The 25134-nt window shown below is 36.1% G+C and overlaps 1 protein-coding gene and 1 pseudogene across 1 annotated transcript in view; both read left to right on the forward strand.

Moving 5' to 3' along the window:
- The window catches only part of Itfg1 (integrin alpha FG-GAP repeat containing 1), a 209481-nt gene that overhangs the window by 169304 nt on the left and 15043 nt on the right, over positions 1 to 25134 (forward strand). Inside the window, exon 14 of the mRNA XM_070011952.1 lies at positions 9700 to 9778. Within this exon, the coding sequence (XP_069868053.1) occupies positions 9700 to 9778 (79 nt within the window). The remainder of the gene's footprint in view (positions 1 to 9699; positions 9779 to 25134) is intronic.
- Positions 5022 to 7308, forward strand: LOC138820270 (autophagy protein 5-like; annotated as a pseudogene).

Consider the following 25134-nt stretch of genomic DNA (forward strand, 5'->3'; position numbering starts at 1 on the left):
ATTTGAATGTCCTTCATGCCTAAGAATTTTGAACCTTTATTCACCTGTTTGTCATTTGTACTTCTTTTAAAGTATTCATTTACTCATTTATTAGTTCAGATATCCATTCTTTAGGTATTTAATTTTAGGAGTTATAATTATGTTCTAGATATTAATCTTTTATTCAGTGGTAGATATATGGTTCTGTTGTATTCTTTTTATTCTAGAAATGGTTTCCATTGCTGTTAGAAGTTTTTCAGTCAAGGAAAGCCTACTTTTCAATCATTCTTGTTATTTTTCATCATTTGATATTCTATTTAAGTAGGTATTATCCCTATATTTTCAGCTGTTTCCCATTGTTTTCCTCTAGCAGTTTTAAAGTTTAGGCCTTATACTAAGATTGCTAATGCATATTAAATTGATTTGTGTGTGAGATGAGAAGTAGCCTACTTTCACTCTTATACATGTGAATATCAGTTTTCCCTGCACCATTTTGGTGAAGAGGTTGCCTTTTTTCCAACATAAATTCTGGGCTCCTTTGTTAAAAATCAAGTGGCTATAGCTGTGTGGGCTTGTTTCTGTGTGTTCTATCTGTTTCACTAGTCAAGATATCTGTTTTTGTCCCATCAATTTGGTTTTGCTGCTTTTGTTACTATGATATAGTATAATATGAAGTCAGGTATTGTGATACCTTCCACATAGCTATCTTTCTTTAGAACTGCTTTGGCTATTTGAGGTCTTTTATGCTTCCAAGCAAATTTCAGGATTGATATTTATATTTCTGTAAATAAAAACCTTGGAATTTGAATGGGGATTTCATTCAATCTGTAGATCACTTTCAGTAGTAGGATGATTTTTATAATAATTCTGCCAATCCATAAATGTGGGGGTCTTTTCATCTTCTGGTGGTTTGTATTTTTTTGAATGGTTCATAGTTTTAGGTATGAAGTCTTTCACTTCCTTTGTTAGGATTATTGCTAGTTTGTGGAGTTTTTTTTTTTTAAGTTATTGTCAATGAGCTTATTTCTTTGTCAGTCTTCATTATTGGTACACAGAAAAACTACTCATTTTTTAGTATTGGTTTTGTATCATGAAACATTGCTGAAAGTGGTATCAAATCTAAGAGGCTTTTTGGTTGAGTCTTAAAAGATCTTTGAGATAATATCTGCAAATAGAGATAATTTTCCTTCTTCATTTCCTATTTCTCTTTCCATTCTCTTGCCATATAGCTCTTACTAGCACTGTATTGAGAAAGAGTGGAGAGGATGGACACACCTCTCTCAGATAAAATGGTTTCAGGTTTTCCCCCATTTAGCATGATGTTAGCTATAGGTTTATCATAGATAACCTCTTCTATGTTGATGTCTGTTCCTTTTATTTGTATTTTCTTCGAGGATTTGTTATGAAAGGATGCTGAGTCCTGTCACAGCTTTTTTCCATATCTATTTACATAATAATGTGGTTTCTTTTTGTACTTTATTCTATTTGTGTGCTGTATTATGTGGAGAATTTTAGAGTCTAGACTTCTCTGTTTGAACACTTAAAGCCTATAGCACCTGGATAAGCATTACTTTCTCAAGATTTGACTTATCTTATAATTTTCATTTATCTTTACTGAATTTCCCTTTGATGTCTTGTCTTCCTTATTTGTATCCTGAGTTCATTTAGCTGTTTATATTATTTTTGATTTCACTGAGGTTTTTAAACATTTCCTTTCATCTTTAATGTCCTTCTTATCTTTGGAGCTCAAAATTTGAAGTGTCATTCAGATCTTTTGTTGTGTGATGGCTGACTTTTTGAGGTGTCATGTTGCCTTTTTTCATATTTCTGTGTTTCTAAAATGTTGAGATTTATTCATCAAAAGTTATTGGTTAGAAGTTCAATTAGCAAAATTCTTTTAATTATTCTCTACTCTGAGAGGAGTAGGCAGTGGCTGGGTTGATGTTCCAGTTTTCACCATTAGCCAGGGTTATAACTGAGCTATTATAAATTTACCAACTTAATACCAATTAAATACATGAAGTGAAAAGCCGCTGATGACATCTATATAACCAATCATATTATGTGTGGAAGGGACTGCTCTTCTTATATGAAATAGTAAGGGATTAGAAAAAATATTTAATAATAGGCTTGAGGGAAGACAAAGAGGATGGGGAGTTGAGGTGAAGTATATGGGCTGAATATAAACAAAATGCTAGTGATCAGGAATATACAGTTTAGTTATTACACAAAAGGATTAGTACAATCAAGAGCTGTAAAGGGAAAGGAGTGAATTTAAAAGGAAGTACAATAAAACATTAGCAGAAACATTAGTAAATGAGAAGTAGAATATGCAAAACAAATAACATTATAAAAATAAAACAAAATTTATTTTAAAGTGGATGTTGTCCTCCAATTTCTAATCCTCAGCTTTCTACCTTTAGTTTTCTTCTTGTGTTTACTCACATATCCTGTCTGAGCCATGCCTTGTACAAGTGCTGCCTAGGTGCAGTGTTCCAAGGCTAGTTGAGATTATGGACCAGGGATAGCTGCTGTAGTGATGCACAGCACAGATTTTATGTCTAGCAACAATTCTCCGGAGCTCTGCTGGGTTTCTGGTGGGGTAAGCCAGTTCCAAGCTTATGAAGTAACAGGTGAAGTAGATGCTGGAGTCTCTAAGCATAGGTAGGTAGTAGAAAGCACTCTGCAATTCTCAATGACCACATCTTCCCTGCTCACAAATCTGTGGCAGATTCAATGGCTTGTCCTTGGCCAGTTTTTCCCTTTTCTACCTAGTGTTCTCGTTTATTTCATTTGGAGACTGAAAAGTAGCTCTTGTAGTGTGTGTGTGTGTGTGTGTGTGTGTGTGTGTGTGTGTGTGTGTGTGTGTGTGTGTGTGTGTGTGTGTGTGTGTGTGTGTGTTGGTCCCAGGGTTGAGTGGTTTAGGGCTTTCCCTTGCTGGCTTGCTAGTATATGTGCTTATCTACTGTCTTTGGCTGGAGACCCTGTGACTAAATGGCTTTCCCCATAACCAAATGGGAGCCAGATTTTGATTTTTAATCAATTCACTTCACCTAAAATTTTCATATGCTTAGCTGTATTTAAGTCTACACATGGGTTGGACTCTACAGTGCCCTCAGTGCTGAACAAGTAACAGAGGTAGTTTACCTAGCTTTCTTGATTCTATGACAAACCTTTGTCATGGGCTGAAGACAGTCACCAATTGAAAAAGTACATCTTTTGTAGATAGGATGTAGTAGCATCACATTGTCCTGGCAGATCTGGTAATCTTTGCCTTTTGAGAGAAGTATTTGATCCATTTACATTTAATGTAATTAAATGTAATCATTTCTTTAACAGTTCTTAAAGAAATGATGGCAGAATTGGTCAATAAAATAAAAGGGGAGGTGCATAAACAATAAAGAAGAAGTGACAAAGGAAATCTAAGACTCTATGAATGGTACAGAGGGAAAATAGATGTACAGAGAGGAAAATAGACACACTACACGCTATACACCTCAATGAAATAGTGCCAGGCGCCAATGGCTCATGCCTGTAATTCTAGCTACTCAGTAGGCTGAGATCTGAGGATCATGGTTCAACACTAGTAGGGGCAGGAAAATAGGTGAAACTCTATAATCTATTAACAGAAAACTGGAGGTAGTGCTGTGGCTCAAGTGGTAGAGTACTCACCTTGAGCTGAAGAGCTCAAGGACAGCACCCAAGCCCAAAGTTCAAGTACAATGAGAAATGATTTTGGAACCATAAAAGGTTCAATTTCCCCAATGCAAACCAAGTGGAATCCATAAATAACAGAATAAGTGAATGGAAAATAGAACTTCAGAAAGGGAGAATAAAACAGAGGAGCTAGAACAAAATGTCAAAAGAATGGGGAAAAAAAACACTCAGAACCTACCAAAGAGAGTCCAAAACCTGGCACACTTGGCTAAGAAATCAAATCTACAGATAATTGGGATCAATGAGGAGGAAGAATTTAATAGTAAATGCATCGGAAACCTATTCAGTAAAATAATAGCTGAGAACTTGCCACTGTTAAAAGAGAAAATCTCACCTAGTTAACACAAGCATATAGAATCCCCAGTGACTGCATTCATGAAGAAACACTTCTAGACACATCATAGTAAAAACATAAGACATAAATTGCAGCGAACTGATTTTAAATGCCACAAAATTAAAGAAGGAGCTACTTAAAATGGAAAGAAAATCAGAATCACTGCAGATCTCTCCACACAAACCCTCAATGCTAGGAGAGCCTGGAATGGTAGAATCCAAGCACTGAAGACCCAAAATGCCAACCCAAACTGATCTACCCAGCAAACCTATCATTTACATTAGATGATGAAACCAAAACCTTCCATGACAAACAATTCATGATCACTAAACCAGCTTACAAAGAATTCTAAAGGGAAGGAATACAATGTGAAGAAAGCAATCAAAATCAAAGAAACACATCAGACAAAAATCACTACAAGATCAATAAAGTAAACCCAGGAAGAGGAAAAATAAACTACAGGAAACCAAGGAAATAGCAGGAAACATGACACATCTCTCCATAATAATCCTAATTACTAATGGATTCAATTCTCCAATCAAAAGAAGAAGACTAGCAGGTTGAATGCAAAATAAGATCCATCCATTGTTTGCATTCTGCTTTGGGTTATTTTTGAGTTGATTGAAGGTTCCATTAATTATGACATATGTCTTTTAATATATTGATGTATGTTGCATTTATTGAATAAATAAAACATACTAATCTCTTACCTTAGATAAAAGAATTCAGATACAGACATTTGCACAAAATAATATACCTTTAGATATAAAGAACCATCAAGAATGTAATAGAGGCGCCTCGATGCCGGTTGTATTCCCTGAGAACCAGAGGGCAGAAGTACAGCAGGATTCGCTCGGACCTCGGAGCTGGTGCTTTCCTTTGGCGGCGCGAGCTCCCCAGACTCCTAGTCCCCGTGTTTCTGCAGGACTGTGTGGGTCAAGCAGGCATTGCTGGGATAGTGCCACCTCACCGGTGCTGGAAGCGAGAAGGAGCCGGTGCTCGGAGAAGTTTGGCTTTGCTTGAAGAAAGAATTTAGCCTATATGTACTGCTTTAACCACTGGAAGAATGACAGATGACAAAGATGTACTTCGAGATGTGTGGTTTGGATGAATTCCAACTTGCTTCACTCTCTACCAGGATGAGATAACTGAAAGGGAAGCAGAAGCGTATTATTTGCTTTTGCCAAGAGTAAGTTATTTGACGTTGGTAACTGACAAAGTGAAAAAGCATTTTCAGAAGGTTATGAGACAAGAAGATATTAGTGAGACATGGTTTGAATATGAAGGCACACCACTGAAATGGCACTATCCAGTTGTTTTGCTGTTTGATCTTCTTTCATCGAATTCAGCTCTTCCTTCGAATATCACAGTACATTTTAAGAGTTTTCCAGAAAAAGGACCTTCTGCACTGTCCATCAAAAGATGCAGTTGAAGCTCATTTTATGTCTTGTATAAAAGAAGCTGATGCAAAATGGATTAAAGACCTTAACATTAAACCTGAATCTCTGAAACTACTGCAGGACAGAGTAGGAGAGACACTTGAACTAATAGGCACAGGCAGGAACTTCCTGAACAGAGTCCCAGGGTCACAACAAGTTGGAGAGAGACTCGACAAATGAGACTACCTTAAAATAAAAAGCTTCTGCACAGATAAAGCTATCGCAACCAAGCTAGAAAGACAACCAACTAATTGGGAAAAAATACTTACCAGCAATATATCAGACAAGGGGTTAACATCCTCTATATACAGGGAACTCAAGAAACTAATCCCTCCCAAACCTAACAAACCAATTACTAAATGGGCAAGGGAACTAAAGAGGGACTTCTCAAATGAAGAAATAAAAATGGCAAAGAAACACATGAGGAAATGTTCATCATCCCTGGTGGTGAAGGAAATGCAAATAAAGACAATCCTGAGATACCACCTTACCCCAGTCAGAATGTCCCACATCCACAAATCAGCCAACGACAAATGCTGGAGGGGATGTGGAGAACGAGGAACGCTATTACACTGCTGGTGGGAATGTACACTTATACAACCACTTTGGAAAGCAGTCTGGAGGGTCCTTAGAAAGCTAAAGATTGACCTCCCTTACGACCCAGTCATACCACTTCTAGGCATCTACCCTGAACAACAGGAACCAATATACAAGGACATGTCCACCTCCATGTTTATTGCAGCACTGTTCGCAATAGCTAGGATATGGAAACAACCTAGATGCCCCACCACAAATGAATGGATCCAAAAATTGTGGTATCTATACACAATGGAATATTATGCAGCCATTAGAAATGACAAAATAATGGCATTTGCAGGGAAATGGATGGAGCTAGAAGGAATCATGTTGAGCGAGGTAAGCCAAGAACGAAGAGACAAACAGTACATGGTCTCCCTGATAAGTGGATGCTAAATCCAAAATGTTAGGTGATATGACAAAACTAACAGGACTTAAGAAACAAAGAACTCCCACTCATCTGGTTGAACCACTACCAAATATCCCCATGCTGCTGATCACATATATGGTATATAACATGTGAGCACCGTTATATATTACAGACTGTGATAGACAATTTGCTCCAGGAAAGTTAGAATGAACTTGTGAATTTAAATGAGCATCATTATTCCACAATACTGTGAATTACCGGAAATTATGTAATCACTTAATCACAATCAAAAAAAAAAAAGAACCTCAGGGAAGGGAGGGAGGGAGGGGATGGTAGGGGGAAAACAATGGAAGGGGTAACAATGTTCAAGAGGAAGTGTACTCATTACCTCACTCATGTAACTGTAACCCTCTGTATAGTATCTTTACAATAAAAAAAGAAAAAAAGAAAACACTAGAACTAGAGGACATGTTAAGTGAAATAAATCAGCCTCAGGAAGAAAAAAAACAAACAAAAAAAAAAAAGAAGCTGATGGTTTAAAGCATAAAAGTCAAGTAATTAATGAAATGCAGAAAAAAGATCACAAACAGCTTTGGATGGGACTACAAAATGACAGATTTGACCAGTTTGGGGCCATCAATCAGAAACTCATAGAATATTCTGCAGAAGAAAATGGATTTTGTTATATCCCTTTTAGAATATATCAGTACTCCAGATCACAGTTAATGTGAGACTTCCTATGGAATATTGTCAGCACTCCTATCAAATACCAGGATAACTTGTACCTCAGATTCCTGACACTACTAGCCTCATATGTTAGCCATAGTAACCTATGCTTAGTCCCTGTCCAAAGAATGTTCATTCCTTCAACTTAATTCAGAAATATCTCTCTAAGGCCCAGATTAACTTCTTTGTGTCCTATTACATTTTTATTTCAGTTCTTTTTATATTATACAATGACAGCATCTAGAATACTTCTTAGGATGATCATTCATCCTATTGACAATTTCAGGTTTCAGAAATCTGCTTAATCATTTATTTCAATAGTGAAAACAACTAATTTTTTCCTGTTCTTCTCATAAATGATTTTTATTCATGCCAAAACACATAACACCTGTCTGGTAAGAACAGAATTACTAGGCTTTGATTCTTAGTAGTGGTTCCTTCTTTGGGATAAATATGAGAGTTGCTTTTGGTATACTCATACTTTAAAATAACTACTGCTAATACTTTCAAGAAGGTTGTATATAAGAGAGTATTAGGTAATGTGAGAGTCATTTGGGAATATTCGAAAGAAAATCTATTGAAAAGAGAAAGTCTAATTTATCTTCTTCAGTCTTAAGTGGATATCAGAGTTGTTGGGTCATGTTTCTGATTTTGAATATTCAAGGTTTTATAAGATTTCATATTTACTTTCCTTTGTAGTTCCATGCAGTTTTTAAAATAGTAATTACTGAGATGAAGCAAGTACAGTTATATGTACAGGAATGCTGATGTGTACATGGATTATATTGACACCACATGCACAAAAGATATTGACATCAGATTTAGACCATCTATAAATTAGTAACTCGGCTTGTAGCTTCTTTGCAGTTTGTGATATATTAGAATCCTAATTCTCAGTTAAGAAATATAGTCTGTACTGTGAAATTTGGGAACTTATGAAACCACTTAATCACAATAAAAAATTTGAAAAAAAAAGAAATATAGTCTGACAAGTTATTGGCACTCTAATTCCTCTTTAGAAGAAGAGGTTGGATTTCTCATTGGACCAAAAGAAAACATTTTGGTTTTGCTCTTGCTAGGTTTGTCAGGTAGAGCCAGATGCCCCTCCTACACCTTTCTTAAAATCATGTTGGGATGGGTGACAATGTTGTCTGATACCTTGTATTCATATACTGTTTTGTAGAATGGGAACTTCTTTGTACAACTATTTGAAAATAATAATAAAAATGAAAAATAGAATGTCATAAAGACCATCAAGCTAACTTATAATAGAAAATAGACCTATTCCAAAAGAAGAAGAAGCATAGTCCCAAGCATAGGGTCTTTCTTTCCTCCACCAACCCATTAAGAAAAAAATTGTGATAAGAATAAGTGTATTATTTTTAGAATAATTATATTTAGAATAATCATATATACATATGTGTTTATACTGGTATATGTATATTATATGTATATACATGTATATGCATATAAATTACTATGCATACAAATATTTATATGTGTATATGTATATTCTTTCTTTAAAAACAGGCATCTTAAAACAAAATATCAAATCATTGTAAGAGAAAGAATTGTAAATGTAAGTTTGCATTTCATAATTTCTATTAAAAATGGAAAAAAAACATATTCTAATATTACTTTCAAGACATCAAATTTTAAAAAAAGATCTGATGGGAAAAATTACCTAAAGCCCAAATGGCTGGAAGCATGGCTACAATGACAGAGCATTTGCCTTGTAAATAGAAGGCCCTTAGTTCAAATCCTAGTACTACTAAAACATAATGAAAAATGATACCAGAAAAAGGAAAGAAAGTAGAAAACATACTGAGACAAAGTAAAATGCAAAAACTGAAAGTAGAGAAAATTATTCTGATTTTTTTTATAAAAGCAATTAAAGACAACTTTTGAGTAAGCCCCCCCCTAGAAAAGTAATAGATAAAGCTCAAATATAATCAATTACGTATGAAAAAAAAGATGCTAAAAAGTTGCTAATGTCAGATAAAACAAAGAATTAACAAAAACAAAACCCCATGAACAACCTCATGCCAATAAATTTGAACATTCTGATGAAATAAGACAGCAAAAGATAGTATAAGTTACTCAGGAAGAAAGGAATGAACATTGCAGGGAGAGAAACAATACTAAATCTTGTAGGGGGTGGGAAGAGAGAAATTGGGGAGGTGGGGAGGAAAGGGATGGTACAGGAAAAATAAAGGAGGGTGTAATAATGCTTAATAGGAAATAGACTCATTAACTTGCTCATGTAACTGTGACCCCTCTGTACAGTATCTCTACAATAAAAAATATATGTTAAGAAAAAACAGAAATACCCAGTTAAAGTAATGACCCATCCCAATGCAACTATAAAGTTGTGCAGAAATGTTAAGAATTTTCTAACCAGTTTCCATTTTCATGTATTACATATTTTTAGAAGTGTCCATGAAGTAATCACCAATTACATAAGAATTATAGAGATTTGTTTTATTTGTAATAACTTTTCTAAAGTTTCTAATCATTCACATACTTTCCAAAGCTAACTATATCCTTTCTTACTGCAGCCATTTGGGGTGAATCAGCCTGGACCCTATATCATGTATACAACTGTAGATGCAAATGGATACCTGAAAAATGGCTCAGGTAAGAGCAGGTACAAGTCCATAATATATAGAAGCACCTGCACTCACTATATCCACCAGATAAGCTGTCATCAGACATCACATTTGATACTAACCCCAAACAAAACATTCACAAGACTAACAGCTTTTTTACCTTTTTTAGTATAATAGTTATTAGTAATAATATTATTAGTAATCCATTGGCCTTAGAAGTCATATTTGGTGCAATTCTAAATAAAAGTAATTACCATATTTTCAAAAAACAAAGCTGAGTGTAGTGCCATGTCTCTTTCAACCCAGCTACACATAAAACATATTAGAGAGGAAAAAAAAGGCCTATACTCAAGTACTAAAATCCCTGCCAAGCAGGCACAAGACCCTGAATTCCATACCTAGTACCACCAAAAGAAGAATAGAAACATTTCCATCCTTGTCTCTTGGCCCTAGAATTTTGCTTGCATTTTAGTTTACATGGAGTATATATTGCTTTCTAATTTAAGTAAAAGCTTTTTTTAAAACAAATATATCTTCACTTAAGATAATTTTTTCCAAGTCTTTCCATTTCCTAACAAATGGGGCAATGTCATTCTTTCTGATGGAGGCATAGAATTCCATTGCATATATGTATATACCACATTTTCTTGATCCGTTCATCTACTGAGGGCCATCTGCATTGGTTCCATATCTTAGTTATGGTAAATAATGCTGCAATAAACATATTTGTGCTAGTAGCTTTAGATGGTCTTGTGATCATTTGGGTAAATGCCCAAAAGTGGGATTGCTGGGTCATAGGGGAGCTCTGTGTGGAGTCTTTTGAGGAACATCCATATTGCTTTCCAAAGTGGTTGAACAAGTTTACACTCCCACCAACAGTGCAGTAGGGTTCCCTTCTGGCCACATCCCCTCCAGCATCTGTTGTTATTAGAGTTCCTGATTAAAGCCATTCATTCTACCTGGGATGAGGTGGAATCTCAATATTGTTTTGATTTGCATTTCTTCATATGTCTCTTGGCCATTCTTATTTCCTCTTCAGAGAAGAAGTCTTTAGCCAACTTGTTTATCGGGCAGTTGTTTCTTTGAGGATTTGTTGTTGGGGGATTAATTTTTTGAGTTCCAAGTATATTTTAGATATGAGACCCTTATCCATTGTATGGCTAGTGAAGATCTTCTCCCAATTCGTGGGCTTTCTATTGATCTTGCTAGCTATGTCCTTTGCCATGCAGAAGCTCTACAGCTTCATGAAATCCCATTTGTCCAACCTTTCTTTGGTTTGTTGTCAAAAGCTATATACATATGACCAGATAAGATGATGTTAAGCAAAATGAACCCCAAGATAGGGACACAAGTGATTTTTTCTTTATGGCTATTGTTCCTAACGTATTTATAATGTGCCATGTGATTTTTTTTTGTTTGTTTCTTTGTATGTTCCTCCCCCACGGTATAGTCCCTGTTTTCACTGTCTTTGATGGTGCCCTGCATCTTGTATATACACTTCTCTAGGTTGGGAATGGGAAGGGAAAAAACAAAATGCTTAAATAGGGATACAGGTTGACCCATTGTAACTTTGAGATGTACAAGACACTATGTTGAAAAATAAACTTTACAACTTAGACAGGGAATGGGGGGAGTGCAGTTGTGGAGGTGGGAGGGAAGAGAAGGTAGGGGAAAAACAAAGGAGGAGGTAACAATGCTTGATAGGAAATGTACTCATTATCTTGCTCATGTAACTGTAACCCCTCTGTACAGTATTTTTACAATAAAAAACGTATTTAAAAAAAAAAAACAAATATATCAGGGCTGGGAATGTGGCTTAGTAGTAGAGTGCTTGCCTTGCATACATGAAGCCCTGTGTTCAATTCCTCGGTACCATATGAACAGAAAAAGCCAGAAGTGGTGCTGTGGTTCAAGTGGTAGAATGCTAGCCTTGAGCAAAAGAATCTCAGGGACAGTGCTCAGGCCCTTAGTTCAAGCCCCAGGGCTGGCAATATATATATAGACATCTATAGATCTATAGATATAGATATCTCACACCTGTAATGCTCACTCCCCAAGTCTGAGATGTGAGGTTCATAGTTCAAAGCTAGCCTGGGCAAAAAAATCCATGAGTCTTATTTCCAATTAACTACTCAAAAGCTGAAAATGGCACTGTAACTCAAGTGGTAGAGGACCACCCTTGAGAGTAAAAGCTCAGGGACAGTATCCAGGCCCTAGGTTCAATCCCCAGTACCAGCAAAAAGAAAAGGAAAAGAAAATTCAAGATTCCTAACTTAAAAGTTCAGTATGTTGAACTCCAGTAAAACATTACTTGCTTGAACCATACTGCCCATCCCACCAGAAACTCTCACAATATTCACTATACAAAGAAGATGTCACATTTATTACAGAAATGGCAGCCCTGGCTTTTTTCATAAACCTTCTTCCTCTGTGTATCACCAACCATTAGTAAGTCATCAAATTAACTTTTTGGCTTACAGGAGAACACTAGACAATAACCTACTAGATTAGGCAAAAGTGGTATAATATTTTTAAACTTAAATAAGAGCACATGTATGTGTATGTGTGTTTTGTGTATGTGTGTGTGACCATACTTAGTAATGACACAAAATCAAGTTTTTATTCCGCTGTAATCAAGAGAGTTGACAGCCACTGCTGGAGAGAGATAACATGCTTTAATGTTATTTAGTGAAAGCCTAACCTGATTTTTATTTTGCTTATAGATCTTACCACTTACAGAATACTCTATTCTATATTTCTCTATTCCCCAGCAAACTCTGAAAATCTAAATATTTTAGAGTTACTATATGGAGAACTCATTAATTTTCTAAATAAGCAGTAGTTTCTGTGACAGATCAAAAACATAAAATTAAACTACACTTATTATGAGCATGTTAGAAGCTAAACCCAGTCTGGTTTTGAATATAGGACTTGGTATCTACTCTTTAAAAAAATACCAGGGCTGGGATGTAGCTCAGTGGCAAAGCGCTTGCCTAGCAAGTGCAACGTCCTGGGTTCGATCCCCAGTACCAAAAAAGAAAAGACAAAAAAAAATACAGTTAAAAAAAAAATAAAAAAATACCAGAGATTTGCAATGGGAACCCTCTTTCCATAACCAGTGTTTGATAAGGACTTTTGTATTTGGAGTATACTTACAAAATGCTGTGTACCTGTAGGTATTACTCATTTATTCATAATTATTACAAATATAATAATAATGATAATATCGCTAGATCAAAGATTATTTCTCTACCTCTTTCTTATTTGGCCTATTTAAACCTAGAGAAAAATATCCCTCCTACCTGCTACCCTCAGTATCCTAGCAGAAGGATCACAAGGGCAAGGTCAGACTAGACTTCATAGCTAGGCCTTATCTGGGAAAACGGTAAAATGAAACAAGAGGTGGAGTGAAACAATCATATCCTATGATGCAGAAAAACCCAACTGCTTCTTCTACTATGTAGTCAGTATACCCAACAGGATGAATGTGGAATTGTTTTTCCCCACCAAACATTTCTCTAATATCAGGTGTTCTACAACTCAATTCTGACACTGTTTACCCAGAATCCTGCCTCACAGGTGAAGGGCTTAATCCTATAAGATTTTTCCTGCTTTTTTTTTTTTTTTTGGTCTGTCGTGGGGCTTGAAATCTGGGCCTGGGCGCTGTCCCTCAGCTCTTCAGCTCAAGGCGAGCGCTCTACCACTTGAACTACAGCGCCACTTCCGGTTTTCTGGTGGTTTATTGGAGATAGGAGTCTCACGGTCTATCCTGCCCGGGCTGGCTTTGAACCGCGATCCTCAGATCTCAGCCTCCTGAGTAGCTAGGATTACAGGCGTGAGCCACCAGCGCCCGGCTAAGATTTTTCCTGCTTTTGATATTAGATACAGGTCTATTATACAGAGCTCATAATGCTAGAAGGCTCACAGAACTTGAGAAAATGCTGACCTTTACTATTTGGGGGTTTTTTGTTGGTGGTGTTGGTCATGGGGCCTGAACTCTGGGCCTGGGTGCTGCCTCACAGCTCTTCAGCTCAAGGCTAGCGCTCTACCACTTGAGCCACAGCACCACTTCTGGCTTTTTCTGCTTATATGGTGCTGAGGAATCAAACCCAGGACCTCATGCATGCAAGGTAAGTACTCTACCACTGAGCCACCTTCCCAGCCCTACTTTTTTTTTTTTTAAAGAATACAGATGAATAGAGGATTCATAAATTGGCAGATGTTTGGATGGATTGTTACTACTCTTTACTCCCAGCATGTGGATTTACTCAGTAACAAATCCCTATTCTTGGGGATTTTATGGAAGCTTTATTAAATAGGCATAATTGACTGATCATTGGTCATTGGTAATCAACTCTACCTTTATCCCTTCCTTGACAACCAACCCCCACTCCAGACTATCCTGGAGTCCCCAACCTGAAGCTACCTCATTAGAAAACAAAAAGGCAGGAAATAGAGCTGTGGCTCAACGTGGTAGAGCACCAACCTTGAACAAAAAGAGCTCAGGGACAGTGCCCAGACCCTAAGTTGAACAAAAAGAGCTCAGGGACAGTGCCCAAACCCTAAGCTCAAGCCCCGTGATGGACCAGATAGATAGATAGATAGATAGATAGATAGATAGATAGATAGATAGACAGACAGACAGACAGACAGACAGACAGACAGACAGACAGACAGACAGACAGACAGATAGATAGATAGATAGATAGATAGATAGAGTTTTAAAGGCACTTAATACTTTAAAGAAAACAATGTATGTGAATACATATACATTTATTACATGTGTGTGTTAGTGTGCTCTACCAACATATATTCCTAGTCCAGTTTGCTTTTTCTTATTTGTTTTAGGGTAGTTTTTTTTTTGTCTTGTCTTATTTTTCATATGTGTTTGCAATGTTTTTCAAAATTATTTGCCTCAATCTTTCTTTTTCCCTTCCCCATACCTGATTTCCTGTTAGTTTGGTTTGGAGGATTGCTTTTTTGTGTGTTGAGGGAGTTTTTGTGGGTTTTTTTATAGGGGGGCAGTTTTGCAGTTTTAAGGATTAAAGGCAGGACCTCACCCCTTTGTTGTTAGTTCATTTTTTAGATGGTATCTAAGTGTCCCAGACTAGCTAACCCGAACTCCTTTTGCCTTTTTCTTTAACAGTTGGAATTACAGGCATGCACCATAACACACAGCTATACTTTTTTAAACACTCACTCATGCTTTAAATATGGAAGCAGTTCAAATATATTGAAGACTAATAGCATGTCTGAAAGACAGAGAAATATTTAAGAATTCATACTGATGGTAAAAAGCTTATTATGGAACATGATTTGTTGTAACAAATTGTCTTGTAAGCAAATTGTCTTGATATAACTTTCAATTAGAAACATTCATATTTCTCCCATCATAATCAATGATTGTCAACTATATACTCCAATATCAGAAAGAAACAACTGATTCCTAACGTTCATTTCTCACACATATTTTCTGAAATTATCTTCTAGAAAAAGGAGTCATGTACTGTTTATACTGTATCACTCCATCAAAGAATTTTAAACTGTCACACATATAGTTCAGCCAAAAATCCTAGCCTGAATAAGACTTAATTGATGGGACATATTTTTAATGTATCAGATAAGAAATTGGAAGGAAATATTAGGCTTTCCTGGATTATCCATCACATTCTTTTTGTATGAAAGAAATGAATTCTTTTGAAGAGAACCATTTCCATACCTAAATCTCATATAAGCTACAGTTTGACAAAAATAGCCAAATTGGCTGAGATAAGGATAGGTGTATGTGGCTCACGGATGGATGATACTCTGATACTGCATAGCTCAAAGCAACAACTGGCAGATTCTTTTGATATAATTACAATATCTAAGTTATTGAAAGAATGAATGCATTGATAAATTACAGGAAGTACAATACTTCATAAAAACCAAAGGATTTTTAATATCCAGCGATTTAAGCAGTCCCATCTTTGCAGATGTAAATGAATCAGTCATATTCTGGAAAATCAAAAGAAAGGAAATTAGAAACTGTAATGCAAACAAAAACAATTACTTTATGAGATTCTAGTTACAAACTAATTTCTAGAAGAGTATTTATAGTCAATATAGATTCTAGTGCTGAAAAAACTGGCACATAATTTTTTAAAAATTATTGAATAGTCTGTTGAATCAGTAGAAACACTTGTTTTTTTGTTGTTGTTTTGTGTTTTGTTTTGTTTTTGGTACCAGTTCAGGGCCTGGGCATATCCCTAAGCTTTTTTTTTTTCTCAAAACTACAAGAGTTCCACTTTTAAAGAATATGAGAAAATACTGTTGAACTAAAATCTATCATAGATATAATTCATTTCAGATTATAAGTAGATTTTCTTAGAGTAATATAAAGTACTGGAAATTGTTCATAAAAACTAAATGGAAAGCCAGATATATTGGTACATACCTGTAATTCCAGCTTCAGGGGGCTGAGGCAGAAGAATCATGAGTTTGAAGCCAGCCTGGAATACATACTGTGTTACAATAATATTTACTGTGTTGCAATAATAGTGCCCACCAGGTGTGCACTGTTCTAGAGCTACATGCAAACCACGGAATCAGAAATGTCTACTGGACTGACTTCAAAACCTGCACATTCTTACAACTATATCAGTAGTTTTAAATGTCACCTTACAAAGGCTTAGGGTATCTTAAAAAGAAAAAAATATTCCTAAAAATCTTTGTTTTATTTCCTTTTAAGCAAGGGTAACGATGTAAAAAGAAAAATGATTACTGCAATTTAACAAACATAAACTGTTGTTTTATGATGTCCCTGTTTCTTACTGTTTTAGACCTTATTAGTATTTTATGATCTTTTTATTTCATAATAATTTCAGACACAGACTTTATATAATGGTTACACAATCCTTAGATCTCGGAGGGGCAGCTGATCCTACTTTACCTAAGAGCCTCTACCCCGCCAGCCCAATTCTAATGCATTGTTGATGTATGCCTGAGAGATACCATCTTTTATGACCCAGGACTTGTAATAATAATCATGACTAATACTTATTTGTTACTGATTTGTTACAAGCACTAACTATACTTAGCATTTCAAATGGTATTCTCATGTTCTCTAGTTGAGAGATTGTCTTCAAAAGTATATAGTACACAAATTTTTTCAAATAAAATTTCATAGATATGGAAGTGGCGCTGTAGCTAAAGTGGTAGAGCGCTAGCCTTGAGCTGAAGAGCTGAGGGACAGCACCCAGGCCCAGAGTTCAAGCCCCATGACCAACAAAAAAAAAAAATTCATAGATATTTTAAACCACTGTAAGAAATGAGAAATAGGGCTGGGAAGGTGGCTTAGTGGTAGAATGCTTGCCTTGCATGCATGAGGCCATGGGTTCAATTCCTCAGCACCACATACACAGAAAAAGCTGGAAATGGTGCTGTGGCTCAAGTGGTAGAGCGCTTGCCTTGGGCTGAAGAGCAGAGGGACAGCACCCAGACCCAAAGTTCAAGCCCCACGACCAACAAAAAAAAAAAAGAAATGAGAAATATTCCCTGTATAGTAATTACAAGTTATTTAAAAACATGCTAGCCAAGCGCCAGGGGCTCACTCCTGTAATCCTAGCTACTTAGGAGGCTGAGATCTGAGGGTCGAGGTTGAAAGCCAGCATGGGCAGGAATATCCCTAAGACTGCAGTTAACCACCAGAAAACCAAAAGTGACACAGTGGTAGAGGCCTCACCTTGAGCTAAAGAGTTGAGGGACAGCACCCAGGCCAAGGATTCAAGATCCACGATGAACCAAAAAAGGAAAAAACTCCTGGACTTAATTAATCCATTTTCCTAATACAGTCTGGAAAAAATAACATATTTATCTTAAAATATTCTTCTTCTGTTTCTAACATTCAAGTCCAGCCATTCAACTTTAAATTCTGTCTTTAAATAAAATGGCTATATTCACAAAATATGTAGATGAATAGCTTATTTTAGTACACTTAAGCCTTTTCCATAAAAACACAACTACCTTTAAAAGCTTTTCAGTAGTACATTACTGGAACAAAACAAATAACGCTTTTCTTATATTTGCAGAATAGAAAATGTTGTACTAACAAATTGAACTTCCAGCCCAACATGAAGATATTGTTGTTCTTTTATATTGCAATAGATAATAGAAAGCATTCATTCTGTAATCAATAAATATTTTATTATTTTATTTAATGATAGGTAAATAATAGATGAATGGGATAAGTGTTCATGATTAAGAGATATATTATCTCTCACCTAGGAAGACTGCACTCAGGACCCTTAAGTAGCTTAGGAAAGGACACATAGTGGTCTGAAGAACTTCTTACCCTTAAAGAGCAGCATCCCACAGCACTGGCTCATTCAGGTTTCAGGCTCACTCTAGAAACAAAAGCAATACAGATAAAACTTGAATTTTTCTTTTAATTTTTAAAATATTTGCCAGTCTTATACCAAATATTCTAATCAATATTCTTTATTGTTCTCCTAGCATTCTTTTCATACCTACCCTGTGAATGAGTAATTGTGCACATACAGGTTTGAAAAACTACTAGGGAGTTATAACTACTCAAAAAATGAAATACAAATAAGAAAAAATTTTAGATGACAAGAGTGCTCAACAATAAAGAAAAATCTTGAGATCGGTATGGGACTTGAACAAACATTCCTCCAAAGAAGACATACTAATGACAAAAAAAATGCAGATAAAAAGACATGAAACAGCACTAATCATTTAGAAAACAAAAACCAAGATCACAATTCAATTACACTTGACATCCAACAGAATTATCAAAAGGAAACAGAGCCAGGCACCAGTGATTCATGCTTGTAATCCTGGCTATTCAAGTGTCTGATATCTCAGGATCATGGTTCGATGCCAGCCTTGGCAGGAAAGTCCATGAGACTCCAGCAAAACAAAAGCCAAAAGTGGCTCAAATGATAGAGTGATAGCCTTGAGTATAAAAACTAAGGAGCAGCACCCAGGCCCTGAGTTCATACTTAGTGTGAATTTTGCCACAATTTAAAAGACTATATTGCCATTAAAATATGGAAATAATTCCAAGAAAATTCTCCAGACTCCCATACAAAAACATAATTTGTTGAATATATATATATATATGATTTACCTTTTTATCCTCACTTAAATCTTGCTGTGGCAAGAATCCTAGCTGAATCCTGTCAGCCACACTCATGGCAGTCTGGCCAGATTCACCTTTACAGATGAAATTACAAACATATAGCAGCAAACCCAGCCTCATCCTTCTTACTTGCCACAGAAAGATTGTACACATTTATGTTCAAATCAGAGAAAGAATACCAATTTCCTCAAAGGTCTATCACTTCCTTGTAGTGAAAATACTCTCTTGAATGCTTTCGAAAGTATTTATTCACTTGTGAATAAATGAAAACATTCTCTTTTTGTGTGCTACTAAAGTTTTGAACTCAAGGTCTTGTGCTTACATGAGCCATTCCCTAAACCCTTTTTGTTTTGGTTACTTTAGAGGTAGGGCCTCATATTTTGTCCCCAGCCTGACTAGAGCACAGTCCTCTTACTTATGCTTCCCTCATAGCTAGTTTGGTAAGCATATGCCACCACACTCAGCCTTTCCTGTTGAGATAGACTCTCACCAACTTTCTTCCCTGACTGTCCTCGAAACATGATCCTCCTGATATCTACCTCCTGGATAGTTAGGATAAAATAGTGACCAGATTGATTCTTGGTTCCCCTTCCTGCACTACCTTTATGAAAACTTCCAGTTGATCCTAACTCATTATCTTTCCATCACTGCTACCAACCACTGTTAAAAGCTACTATCACCTTCTGCTGGAATGTTCCTATAACTTTACATGACTAACTTCCCTAATCTACAATTCAATATTTATGTTTCTGCCTGAGAAGCCTTCCTTGATCACTCAACTCAAAGCACCCCTCAAACCACTGTCTATCACATCATTGCTTTTGATGTATTATATTATTCAACACATTTATTTAGTAGTAAGCTAGTATTTCTCCACATGTGAGGGGTACAGAGTAAACAAAAGAAAAATAGCTTTTCACGTGGAAATTACATTCTCTTAGATTGTGACTAGCAAATAAAGAGGAAAAAGTTAATATATCATTAACTACAAGAGCTATCAGTTCAACAACTAAAGTAGAAAAACACCAAAAATATATACTGTTATATTTTATTATTAGGAATGTGCCAGCTATAAAGTACAATAACTAGTCACAATAACTAGAGTTTTCTCAATATCCATATATATTTCAAGATGAAACAAAATGCCTTTAACTATAAAGCATATTACTAGTATATAAATTGCTACTCTTTTCATTTTAGCATAATGGCTGGAAAGTTCAGTGTTATATAGTCTGTACTATAGATCAGAACTATGTCATAAAACACAGAAATCCTATATAAAAAGTATAAAATTATTATTATTACTATTATTATTATTATTATTATCAGTCGTGAGGCCTAAATTCTGGGCCTGGGCGCTGTCCCTCAGCTCTTCAGCTCAAAGCTAGCGCTCTACCACTTGAGCCACAGAGCCACTTCTGGCTTTTTCTGCTTATGTGGTGCTGAGGAATCAAACCCAGGGCTTCATGCATGCAAGGCAAGCACTCTACCACTGAACCACCTTCCCAGCCCCAAAAAGTATAAAATTATTATAATCCAACAGTGCCTTGTAAGAAAATTATCTCCATCAAAAAGCACTAAACATTAGGGAATAATTTTGAAAACCCTAAAATAATTTCATTGTTCCTATGCATATTTTATTACTAAGTATTTATTCAGAATATTATGCCAAACTTCTTGGTACAAAGCTAAACAACACAAAGTTAGCTCTTTTCTTAAAGAGCTAGTGCAATTACTATTGAGATCTTTGTATAATTTAGAAATGAGCAGTTATTATATAATAACATATATGGAACATCCATATAAACCAAGTGGTAAACTTTATTTATTTAGTGACAAATCTTCCTTGCGGTAGTAATTCACAGGTCTTCAGTTCATTCAATTGGCTCTTTGTGTTGTTTTTCCTTCAGTCAAATATAAGAATACTGATTTGATAGAAAAATAAATTCAGTAAGAGTATTTTTAACTTACATAGAAGAAAGGAAAGGAGGAAATGGAGCTTAATAAACTGAAAACCAACAACTCTTCTCCAAGACAGCAGAAAATAATACATGGCCAACCACCACTATCAAGACTGGAAAGCAAATAAAAAAAAAAAGAGCCACATTTTACTGGGAACAGAAGCCATAACTAGAAGCACAGGATGACAGAAGAGTAATTGCTGGAGAGCTTGCAACAAGTTTAGGAGACTAAAACTGGAGGCCCAGCCTTAGAGAACAACTTTCATGAGTCTTACCTCCAGGAATCTCCACAACAGGATCCAGGTCACAGTTTGAGATATAATCCCCGTGTTCTATGAGGGGATAGGAAAGGATAAATGTTGAGTGAGCACCCAGAGTTACCACTCTCATTAACAAAGCCTGCCCTCAAGGAAAATTTGTCTTACTGAAGCTCAAAATCTTTGGGTTTCTCCAGACTCTAATTGACTTCAGAGACATAAACACCCAACTTCAGCCACACTCTAGCCTTCCTGTCTCAGGTAGTGGCTGAGACAAAACTGAGACCTGATTGTAGGGTTATAGAAGCCACATCCTCCCCTATGCTAGTTAAGCACTCTAGCATGTACATTCTAGCAAGCTACACTCCTAGTCTCTTTCTGTCACCACTTAAAACTTTTATCTCCCAGGGGAACATAAAGGCTACACAGAAGATAAAATCAAGCACTAGAGAACACTTTATTTTCTTGCATACCCAGCCTTAGCAACTAGTAAATGCAAACTCATAGTTGAACATCAAGCTTCACACTAGGGTAAGGTATAGTAACTTATACAAATAATCTCAGCTATTTAGGAGATAGAGATAGGATTATGGTTTGAGGTCAACCTGAGTGAAAAATTACTGAGACCCTATCTCAAAAACAAACTAGGTGTGGTGGCATATCGCTGTAAACCCAGCTATTAGGGAGGTATAGGTAGGAGAACTATAACTCCAGGGCCAGCCCAGGCAAAAGCTAAGATGCTGAAAACCAAACTAAAATAAAAAGGGGTAGGGACTCAGCCCAACTGACCACTTAGAAGGCCCTGAGTTTAATCCCCAGTACCCCCCCCAAAAAAAACTACTTATTTATTTAAACTCAGTCCATCATATGTAGCTCTTATTTAAAAAAAAAATTACAAAGCATTCTAAAAAGCAAAAACAAAAAACAGTCTACAGAGAAAAAGTAAGAAACAGAAAGACTCAAATATTCTAGAGAAGTTAAAATTATAAAGGCAGAAATGTAAAATAAATATGATTAGTATGCAAAGGACTATATCAGAAAAATGGCAGAAATCAAAAGCTAATAGAAATGAATGTTTTTGATGAACTCATCAATAGATTAGATATGGCCAAGGGAATTATCAGTGATCTTGAAGATAGATACATCAAACTTCCCAAACAGAAATACAAAGAAAAAAATAATTTAGCAGAGTAATACCTACCTATAGTCCCACCTACTCAGGAGGATGAAGTGGGAGGACGACTTGAGTCCAAGAGTTTAAAGGCCAGCTTGGGCAACACTGCCAAGACCCTGTCTCAAAAATATTTTTTAAATATCTAATACTCAAGTAGAAATTGATACACTAATGCCCCTCCCTGTTATCCATACCATAATTAGCCCACTCTTCCATTAATGTGTGTGGCCATGGAGACATGACACAAGCTCTTAACACTTTGGAATTTTGTGGCATGCTGCCCTGAGCTTTTGTGTGAAGACCACTCTAGTGTCCTAGAGGATGAAAGAAAATAAAAAAGAGAGTCTCACCCAGTCATGTACCCTGTAACCTGCCAGGAAAATATAGCGACATGAGTGAGCCTAGTCAAAACCAGCAGGAACTGTCCAGCCAGCTCACCAAATCATGAGAAACAAAATGCTTGTAGCCAAATACACTGTTTTAGATTCATCTGTTATCTAGCAATAATTATGAGAAAGAATGGATTGTGCTTTGCTAAAGTGACAACTATGAAAGAATTTACAAGGATGAAAGTATCAACCTCATCCAAAGTGTCACAAGGGGCATTGGGGTCTTGCAGGAATAAGAAAGGGAAAGACAAGCAGAGCAACAGGAGGCTTAGGAGTTTAAAAGAATATGCTTACATAGTCACAACTTTAGTCATGTCCACCAATAGGTACAGATGAAAGAAATGGCTTTTCAGAAACAAGCACTTCTAAAGTATTTTTATGTCTTAGGTCTAGTGATTGCTTCCAGGTCTCTCCAAATTGAGTAACATGTAACGGCTTCCTAATGAACATTTATTTCAAAATCACATATGTCAGTAAATCTAATTTTCAATGTGAAACTAAAAACTCTCCTGTCACCTTTGGTTGGTAAATTCTTAGGCATCTGTTTTATCCCTATAACTCTTCAGTGCTTTTTGTTGTTGATACTTAAAAATGTCCATTATAGCAAAGTGATGGTTTTGCCTTTCATAGAGGTATAGGTCTTTTGCATATAAAATAAAGTCACTGAGACATAAGCAAAGCTTTCCTATTCCACTCATTTGGAAAGCAGAGGGGTTTTTCCTTTCATCAGAGAAAAGTTTACCTCCCTAATACAATTCAGGAGGGACACCATCAAATTGGAATGCCAGAGGCAATAAAACCTAATACAGTTTGGCTTTTCTAAGAGCTGGGATTTCTTGTATTGTTTCCCCTTCCAGTATTTACATGTATTACCAATAGCCTTTTACAATTCTATCATTATATGCTTATGTACATTAAGGTATAGTAAGGAAATTATCAAAGGGGAGTGGGAAGGAGGAAGTGGAAGAAAATGAAGAGTAGGTAACACTGTTCATAAAGCAATGTCCTCATTACCTTATTTAGGTAACTGTAACCCCCTCTGTACATAACCTTTACAATAAAATTCTTTTTAAAAATTACCAAAATCAGATTATCCAGCTCTTCAATCAAATAAGTGTAAAGTTAGTGCAGGACTCATAAATCGCATTTCTAGCTATATTCCCAGGAGAAATAGAAACATAGTTACATAAGAACCTGTACATGAATGTTCATAGTAGCATCATTCATAATTGTCAAAAAGTAGAAGTAAACCAAATATTAACTAATAGCTAAACCATATGTATTTATCCACACAATGAACTATTATTCAGCCATGGAGATGAAACATGACAGGTTCCAGTGGCTCACACCTGTAATCCTAACTACTTGAGAGACAGATCAGAGGATCATAGTTCAAGGCTAGCCCAGGCAAAAATTTTATGAGACCTCATCTCAACAGAAAGTGTCAAGCATCTATCATCCCAGTTATTAGTAGGAAATATAAATAGGATTGTAGATCAGGATGGCCCAGGCAAATGTAAAACCCTATCTCCAAGATAATCAGAGCAAAAATGATTGAAGGTGTAGCTCAAGGGGTAGAGCATCTGCCTAGCAATCACAAAGCCCTGATTTCAAATCCCAGTACATCCCCCCCAAAAATGAAGGTATTAACTAATTTCCTCTGCAGGACTGTATGTTTATTTAAAGACATCCTCTGTTGTTTTTAAGATGATCACTAACCTGTTCAAAAACTAGGAGTGATTATATAGTGACATTAAATTAACACAGATCTTAGATTTGTAATTTCATCACAGTGTAAAAGGGTTCCTTTACACAATAGTGCATCTGATTTATGAAACAGACCATGAGAGGAATGGTCATGTCCATTAGTAAGTCTGCTGGAACTTGCCTTTGTGGCATGCTGGCCAAATACTGGCCAAATTATATTCATGTGTAATAAGGTATTTTTATATCAAAGCTATCTGTGAACATAATCTTTTTCTTTCAGTCTTAGCTGCATTTTTCTTAACCTTGATCATTCATGTATTTATTCAGTTTCCCATTCTCAAATTACAGTCTTCCCATGGAGAACTGTTATCCCCTACCTATTGTTTTCTCATATGAAAATTCAGAAATTACTCCACATGGAACAAAAATATGATATTTCATCCACCCTACAAGCAATGAGACTTGTCCTGAAATTTTCACTGCCAGATATAATAACCCTTTTAAGCTATCTGAAATGAGGCAGAAGACCTGAGCCCAAGTCCTAATGTAGGACAGAAGCCAGTCCATATTCAAAACTTACTTTTTCACCATCTTTATTGTGCAAGGATATAAATGAGTTAAACTCTTCCTCACCAAAAATCCACAAGATTAACCAACTTCTCCTGCAGAAGGCTTGCTTAAGTAGCACACGCTTTGGGTATACAAAAGGAACATCCCAAGCCCAAGTTATGTTCAGTGAGCTCAAACACCACAG

Source organism: Dipodomys merriami, unplaced genomic scaffold, assembly GCF_024711535.1.
Source record: "Dipodomys merriami isolate MVZ:Mamm:240054 unplaced genomic scaffold, mDipMer1.0.p SCAF_85, whole genome shotgun sequence".
Lineage (NCBI taxonomy): Eukaryota > Metazoa > Chordata > Mammalia > Rodentia > Heteromyidae > Dipodomys > Dipodomys merriami.